General features: G+C 48.8%; 2 protein-coding genes across 2 annotated transcripts; both read right to left on the bottom strand.

Annotated features, from left to right (window-relative positions):
* Positions 1–922: 922 nt before the first annotated feature.
* Positions 923–2792, bottom strand: LTR84_011324 (uncharacterized protein; the record flags this gene model as incomplete). The annotated part of the gene is made up of 3 exons (XM_064854857.1): positions 923–1007; positions 1062–2673; positions 2744–2792. 3 exons carry the CDS (start codon positions 2790–2792, stop codon positions 923–925), a joined length of 1746 nt encoding a protein of 581 aa, XP_064700043.1.
* Positions 2793–3996: 1204 nt separating this feature from the next.
* Positions 3997–7596, bottom strand: ARG4 (argininosuccinate lyase; the record flags this gene model as incomplete). The annotated part of the gene is made up of 3 exons (XM_064854858.1): positions 3997–4104; positions 4158–7204; positions 7257–7596. The coding sequence occupies 3 exons, from the start codon at positions 7594–7596 to the stop codon at positions 3997–3999; spliced, it is 3495 nt and encodes a 1164-aa protein (XP_064700044.1).
* Positions 7597–8608: the final 1012 nt, after the last annotated feature.

Below are 8608 nucleotides of genomic sequence, written 5' to 3' on the forward strand. Positions count from 1 at the left end.
GAAGTCAGGCTTTTGCACACTAGAATCAAAGGTCCAAGAGTATAACCATTGTTTTGATCAACCTGATCTTGAGTACTGGATCATATCTGTTCTCTTCAAGACTTCAACGCTACAATAATCATTCAACAGGAGCCTACCAGGTTCTCCTCAACACAACATACTACGCATGGGGTTACGCCTGTTCCACTTTCACAAGACCGTATTCCTTGCTGAGATGCACCCATCCTTCCAGATCTCTTCTCAGTCTACTACCAACAGAGGGTTCCGAGCAGATGGTGGACCCATCCAAGACATTCGCGCATCAACTTTGGCTCACAGAACTATGGCAAAAGCTTGTGTCACGAGCACATGTCGCAGCAGGCCCGCAAAAGCAGAATCTTCTGTATCTGAATTGGTAGTGCCACCCGCACGGCTTCGGGAACACGAAACCTTCCGCGTCAAAAGTGATCGGAGATTGAGAAGGTCTGCGCTATCGCAAGGGAGAACAAAATACCCACACTAGGTAGATTGAGCAGATGAGAATCGTAGTTTCGGCTGGGCTGGGCGTAAGTGTGATACTCAGTAGAGTCGGTCTTTTTCGGATAGTGCCACTCCGTAAGAGTGTACAGCTATGATCCGAGGGCAAATAAGAGAAGACTACTAGTAGGGTTATGCGGTTCGACTCCTGATGAATTTGGAGATGTGACTCTAATTAAGTGTGGAGCAGTCTGTATTCTAGGGAGATGAAAGAAAAACTTCGACATATATGTTTGCTGTCTTTCGTAAGTTGTGGAAATACGCATAATTGAGCATGGTGGCCAGGGGGATAAGTAATTCTTTCTGTCCTTTTACGCAACTCGAGCGACGAGCTCACTATTGTCAAATGATCACAAGTCCGGTAAGCATGAATATTACATTGCAGATCCCAGAATCGCTTTCTCTATCAGTTTTCATTCAACTTGTACTCGACAGCAAGTCTCTTCCACCCCATTTGCCCTACAAGATATGCTGTTGCTGCAGTATGGTTGCTATTGAGGGTCAGCCATCCCCATCGTTCCAACAATCGATGTTCATGCACTTACTTTGTTATGACAGGACAAACACTCAAGTCTATGACTCGAAGGTTCCCAACTCCACGGACACGGAAATCACTATCCACACAGGCCGTATTGTCATCCTTGTGGCCCATCCTGACCGTACCGACAGGGTGCAGAACAGACATGAGATTCTGCTTGGCGAATGCTAGAATATCCTCTCGGCTATCTGATTCTGGTACTAGGTTTTTCTTCACAATGTGTTTAGCTATGTCGTCCGACTCGACAAATGCAAGTGCCTCGGCGACCCCATTTACGAACGTTTCTGGATCGTATGGATGCGAAAAGTAATTTGTTTCAATGATTGGTGGGGCAGCTGGATCACTTGAAGCCAGAGTCACAGAACCGCGAGACTGAGGATTCATTAGCATTACTGCTATGAGTAAAGACTCAAGCCCATCATCTGACAGTAACTCCTTGAGCACAGCCCCCTGAAGGAAGATTTCGATTTGTGGTACGTTTCGCTGTTGGATGAAGGCCCTTTTGGCTGGCTCGAGTCGATCGAGTTCAACTGTGGTCGACCTTGCAGGGTTGAATTTGAGAAACCCGATTATATTGGTCAGGTTTCGAGTTGCATCTGGTCCGGTCTTCTCTTTCTTCCACTGTGATCGAGCAGCTTCTATTTGATCTGGATCTCTTTCAAAACTGGCCGACGTACCCAGCTGAGATGATACTCCCCAATTGAGCACGATGTAGTTGTGGTCGATCATATCCTTCCCTATCTTCGGCTGATTTACTAAGCACGGAATGTCCAGTTTTTTCAACTCATCGCGAGGACCAATGCCACTCAGCATCAATAGCTTAGGCGTGTCGATTGTGCCAAGAGAAAGAATAACCTCATTCCGGGCCCTCACTTCTCTGCCATCAGCTAGAACAACCCCAATTGCATTCAGCCCTGCTGATCCTGTCTTCCCATCAAAGAGTAGTCTGGTCACGGTAGAATTGGTCCAGAGACTGATGTTGTCAGGAAGGTCGTTCAGCCAGGCTGTTGCACTCGTCGTTCGGAAACCTTTATGCGTCGTCGTCGAGACGGCGCCAACGCCAACTAATTCTCCAGCATTTTGATCCGGATTGAGAGGCCACCCAAATTTCAACGCCGCTTTCATCATCAAATCCAAGCCGGTTGGCCAGGTTGACCTCGAAGGAAGAGTGATGTCAAGAGGCCCTGAAGACCCATGAGCGCCTTTTTGTGGAGAAACAAAGCCGTCCGGATCCTTGTCCCCATTATCGTCGAAATGTAGGTTTTCGATTTCTCTGTATGCTTCAAGCACACTCGTCCAAGCCCAGGACTCATCGCCTACAATGTCCGCCCAAGCATTGTAGTCCGCCGACGAGCCTCTGATATAAGCGAGGAAATTGGCGATACTTGACCCACCAAGACCATTCCCACGAAGATACTCAAGGACTCGGCCATTAAGATGCTTCTGTGGTGTCGTCTCGTAACGTGTCGCAATCTCAGGATTCAAATAGACGTTGGTGAACCGTTCCGAGGCAACGCGAAGTTCTTCTCGTTTGTTGTCACCACCCTTTTCGATCAGCAAGACTCGAGGCCGTGTACTTGACCGTGCGAGATTTCCGGCTACTATTGCGCCAGAATTGCCTGCTTGAAAGTTAGGGGATCATATTATGGGCCACGGCCCTAGGTTATGGATGTCAAGGGGACTACTCACCGGCACCGACGACGATGAAATCGAAGATCGTCTCATCAAGCGAACCCATGTTGAACAATCAGTTTGTTCAACTTTGCACCGTTGCAGTGTACGACGACAGCCATTCAAAGCCATGTCCATATACTAAATATGTCGTTGCCAACATTTTACACAAATGGAGAGCTGCTGTTCAGCTTGAAAGGCAGCCAAGTCTAATTCGCTGGCTTTCCCCTCTTCAGCCCAGAACCTGTCTTGAAACCAGGGGTAATTTCGGAAAATCATGAGATCCGAACCGCTCATGTGACCGGATGACTATGAGTTCCAACACCATCCTGATCACAGGCCATGGTATACTGCTGAGGATTAAGGCACAAGTCTATTTATTTTGTTTCTTGATCAATCCACCAAATGCTAGTACTTCGCTAGAAGTAGATTACGAATTTCAAAATGTTGTTAGCTGGTACACGAACATCAGAAACACCAGGAAAATGATTTACCGATGATTGTGGGCTTTCGATTGTTGTAGCGAGATGGCTTTTGACAGAATTGAATTGGAGAGCGACCATATTCTGAGACTATGGGTGGTACCGGAAATCTCCAAGTTCGTGCTGCTTCATGTCTTAGCAAATGGCATTAGCTTGGAGTGAAGGTGGGAGTCAAGTTGCCAACGAGGCGACAACGCATTCTTTTGCTCGCAATCTCTCATTTTAGTCAGTCACCAGAGGCCAGTGTTTCGCCCCGAAGTGGGAAAGAGAAGAACCGGAAGTCAAGTGCTGTTTGACCATGGGAGAAGGCTATGCTGTAAAATTGTCAATGAAGGAATCTCAGCCTCGTCACGTGAGGTTGATTTTGAAGTGGTGTGAAGTGTCGCTGTGGGTGTGTTCACCACCTTCTTGGTATCATTAACGACAAGGTCACGATCACTTTAGGGCATCTGACTCGGTTTTTCAATCCCACATTGGGTATTATAAAATTCCATGCTAAAGCGACTAAACCCCACCCGAAAGACATTTTCGGTAAAAGCATGTATAACGTCAATAAAGAGCTCTACCAGCCCAGCCTTGCACCCATCCGCCAGCCCGTGGACGACTCACCAGAAATACCTTCGAGGACCTTCCTCCCGGCAATGTCTCAAAACTTTTCTATCTATTTCTCTCACGAGAATGTATTCGCCTTTTATCAGTGCCTCTAACCCTTGCAAAGTCAAAGAATAATTGCAATGGAACCCCACGAAAGCTGATTCTGATCCCCTGCACAGTCTCACAACCGTTGAATTACATCATTTTCGACCCTGCGAACTCGCTCCAGCTTTTGACCTCGGGAGGAATACCTTCCTGCTTTGGCAGCTTGGCATTCATACATTGCGCGAATAGAAGAGCAGTCTGGGAGCTGATGTTAGCGTTATATCATATGGCTCCAACTAGGGAGAACATACCTTTGGCTCCATGAACAATGGAACACCGAAATCAACGGCATTCCTTCGCATCACGTAGTCCTTGTCCACCAAGGTCTTTCCTCGAGTCTTGGCGATGTTGAAGACACCTCTGATGTCGTATTTTTGGAACACTCCTCGGAGTTTGTTCTTGTCCGTAGTGGGAAATTCAATTACCTCTATTGTGGCTCCTGACTTTTCCAAGTGTGACTTCACATCTTGATCTGCAGCGTAGAATTTGTAGCCTAGGGGTTGGAGATATTCAACGATCTTGGGGAGCTCAGATAGCTCTGTCGAGCCACCGAGGAGGATACCCTCACCAGGTTGAGGCAAACGGAAGTTCATGGTCGATTGCAGAGATGCCCAATATGCTTCAACGATGTCCTTGCCGAAGCATGCAATTTCACCGGTACTGCTCATTTCCACTCCCAAGAAAGGGTCGGCTCCTGCTAGACGGGTCCAAGAGAATTGAGGAACTTTGGTTGCCACATAATCACGTTTCTGAGCCATTAGATCTTGTGGCTCAGGAACATCAGTGTCGGTCAAAGCCTTGGTTGCAGTGGTAATGAAATTGGTTCCGAGGACTTTACTGACGAATGGGAAGGATCGTGAGGCTCGAAGATTGCACTCAATGACCTTGAGGGCAGGTTCTTCACCAGGAACACCAGTTTTGATGATTTGCATGTTGAATGGACCTGTGATATTCCAGGCTTTCGCCACTTTCACGGCGATTTCCTTGACGCGTGCCATGACACTCTCATCGAGATTGACGGGTGGCAGCACTAGAGTTGCATCTCCGGAATGAACACCAGCTGCTTCCACATGCTCCGAAACGGCGTGAAGGATCAGTTGTCCCTTTGAAGCTACAGCGTCGACATCAATCTCCTCAGCACCCTCAATGAATTTGGTGATCACAACAGGATGATCGGGCGAAACGGCAGAAGCTGACTCCAGCTTGTCCTTTAGTTCAGCTTGTGATTGAATAACAGACATGGCGGCGCCCGAAAGCACATATGATGGGCGAACAAGCACGGGGTAGCCGACGCTATCTGCGAAAGTTTCAGCATCGGCTACAGAGGTCAATTCCTTCCAGGCGGGCTGGTCGACCCCGATGGAATCAAGAATCTGTGAGAACTTGTGGCGATCTTCGGCTTTGTCGATGTCTTTGGGGTCAGTACCGAGGATATTTGCACCTCCCTCCTCTTGGAGGCGGAGTGCAATGTTCTGGGGAAGCTGGCCACCCACGCTTACCACCACACCGCTCGCAGCCTCGAGTTCATAGATGTCCATCACGCGCTCATACGACAATTCTTCGAAATAGAGTCGATCAGGGATGTCGAAATCTGTGCTTGTAGTCTCTGGGTTATAGTTGACCATTATCGTCTTCTTACCCATGTCTTTTAAAGCTAGGGTAGCATTCACAGCACACCAATCGAACTCCACCGAAGAACCAATTCTGTAGACGCCGGAACCAAGGATGATGGTGCCCTTGTCCTCGAAGGTGACATCATGCGAAGAAGCGTTATAAGTCGTGTAGAGATAATTTGTGTCGGCAGGAAACTCGGCCGCCAGAGTGTCAATCTTTTTGACCCACGGTCGAATGCCGAATTTCTGGCGACGGGCACGAACTTCACCCTCGGTAGCTCCAACGTACGAAGCGATCTGCTTATCGGAGAAGCCCTGTTTCTTTGCCTTGGTGAGAAGTTCCTGTCTGATGCCCGAGACTGAGTCGATTTCTTGAATTTCGGTCATAGTGTCCTTCAGATTCTGCAACTTGTGTAGAAACCACTTGTCAATCTTGGTCAAGTCGTGAAGTTTCTCGACAGAGTAGTTCTCATGGATCATGGCTTGGCCGACGGCGAGCCAGCGTCGGTCTGTGGGATTTCGAAGAGTTTCGTCAAGATCTTCAAATTTGTCGCCTTGGAACCCGACATATCTGGGATCAACCTGGCGGATAGCCTTCTGATAGGCTTCCTCGAACGTGCGACCAATTGCCATCACCTCGCCAACCGACTTCATAGCACTTCCGATGTCGCGCTTGACGTGTTGGAATTTGGACAAATCCCAACGTGGCATCTTGACCACAATGTAGTCCAGACTAGGTTCAAAATTGGCCGTGGTAGTCTTGGTAACAGCGTTTGGAAGTTCCGGGAGAGTGTGACCAAGACCAATCTTAGCAGCTGTATAGGCGAGAGGATAGCCGGTGGCTTTGGAAGCGAGTGCAGATGATCGAGAAAGACGAGCATTAACCTCGATAACACGGTAGTCCAGCCCATCAGGCTGGAGGGCGTATTGCACGTTGCATTCGCCCACGACTCCGAGATGTCGAATGATCTTGATAGCAGCAGTCCGAAGCATGTGGTATTCCTCATCACTCAGTGTTTGACTGGGAGCTACTACGATGCTGTCTCCGGTGTGAATTCCAAGAGGGTCGAAGTTTTCCATGTTGCAGACGGTAATGCAGTTATCCTCGGCATCACGAACCACTTCGTATTCGAGTTCTTTCCAGCCCTTCAAGGACTTCTCCACCAAAATTTGAGGTGAGAGGGATAGAGATTGAGAGGACAAGTTGCTCAATTCCTCCCTATTTGCGGCAAATCCAGAACCAAGACCACCTAAAGCATAGGCAGAACGAACGATAATGGGATAGCCGACCTTTTCAGCAGCTTCGAGAGCTTCTTCAACAGAATTGACCGCGATCGACTTGGCAATAGGGATGTTAATCTCGTCGAGTGCCCTGGCGAACAAATCTCGATCTTCGCTGGTCTCCAGAGTTTTGATCGGAGTACCTAGGACTTTGACACCGTAGCGTTCGAATAAGCCCATTCTGTTCATCTGCACACCCAAATTGAGACCAGTCTGACCACCGAAAGTGAGCAGAATGCCGTCGGGTTTCTCCCGTTCGATCACGTATGACACATATTCCGGCGTGACGGGCAGATAGTAGACTTGATCCGCGAGCTTGTGGTCAGTCTGGATTGTGGCGATGTTGGGATTTATGAGAACCGATTCGACGCCAGCCTCTTTGAGTGCCTTCAAGGCTTGGGCACCTGGTATCTAGAATTAGTGACAACTCTTGATCGTGTAGCGTGTGCATCTCACCAGAATAATCGAACTCTCCAGCCTGTCCAATACTCAAGCCACCACTACCAATGACCAGAACCTTCTTGACATCAACCAGATTCTTGCCCTGCTCCACAACACCGCTCTCCAGGTATGACTCGGCGCGGGGAGGTTCTTGGACCGCAGCATAACGACCAGTCGCACGGGTAAACTTCCTGGTTGCCTGCCATGTCGGGGTCTTGGACGTGAGGAGATGCTGTCTAGCAACGAGACTCGGACGGTAGGTAGAGAAGGCCCTCAAAGCAGGCCGTGCCCTCGGGGTGCAGTCCCTCAGCAGGACACCGCTCGCGTTTCGCAGAGCCCGGGTTGACACCGCCATGATTGCTAGGTGCAGCAACCCAACAACAAAACAAGGATTGGCTGATGAGCTAGCAACAAAGCTCGTGACCGAAACAAACTCAACACACGAGCAAAGGAGCAAGGTGAGAGGGGAGAGGGGAGGAGGAAGATTTTTATCAGAAAGAGCACGCAAGCCAGCAATCAGATAGACAGGAAGAAAGTCGGAGTCACCAAAATTGCTGCTGGCTTTGCCGGGGCTGCTGCTTCAAAAAATTATTGGGGCTGCGTGCTCTTTTTTTGCGGGAGCCAATCGATAAGCTATTGCGGCGGCACTGCAGGCTTCAATTGCAGGTGGAGGTGTGACTTTGGGCTTCCGAGTCGGATCCCTCCCCACCGAGTGATGTAGATGGTGTCCTTGTGGTGGTAAATAGTCGTATTCAGTCTCAACGATCACCAGAGGAGCTACCTAGGTACTTGAGCTGTCTCTGTAGGACATACAGAATACACCAGAGCTACAAACAAACATCCGAAACATGAGGCACTGCTTTACTGCTAACAACTCCGGGCAGCATCTCTCCGTAAGGTTCGTGGTCTACGAATGACTGCCACCGGCCCTAGCCCACCTACCTACGTAGGGTGAACCGTGTTGTAGAAAAATTCTCTGCAACGATGTTTTGTTCTTTTTCTTGCTTAGGAAAAATCTCTCTCCTCCCAATCATGTGGATCACCGCTTTGAGGACTGGCAAGTGCTTGAGAAAGGAGGGGGGAACTACTGCAAGGGAAACCAATGCGTGAACTCGATGGATAATTGCTCTAACCGCTTTTGAGACACCGCTTTGATCTGCCAGTTTTTCCTTCACTTTTCGTTCTCAAAGTCTGCACTGCTCCACCTTCAGCCTCAGCCTGTGAGCGACGACTACTGGAGCAAACGTTCTATTCCATGCTCGCTAAATCCAAAGAGAGAGGAAAATTTTGTGGTCATTCATTTTCATTCATCCGCTCACCACTGGAGAGAAGTATTTCTCCATGTCCAAAGGCAACTTCCGATACAT

The sequence above is a fragment of the Exophiala bonariae genome (assembly GCF_035927105.1).
Source record: "Exophiala bonariae strain CCFEE 5792 chromosome Unknown scaffold_53, whole genome shotgun sequence".
In the NCBI taxonomy this organism is placed as follows: Eukaryota; Fungi; Ascomycota; class Eurotiomycetes; order Chaetothyriales; family Herpotrichiellaceae; genus Exophiala; species Exophiala bonariae.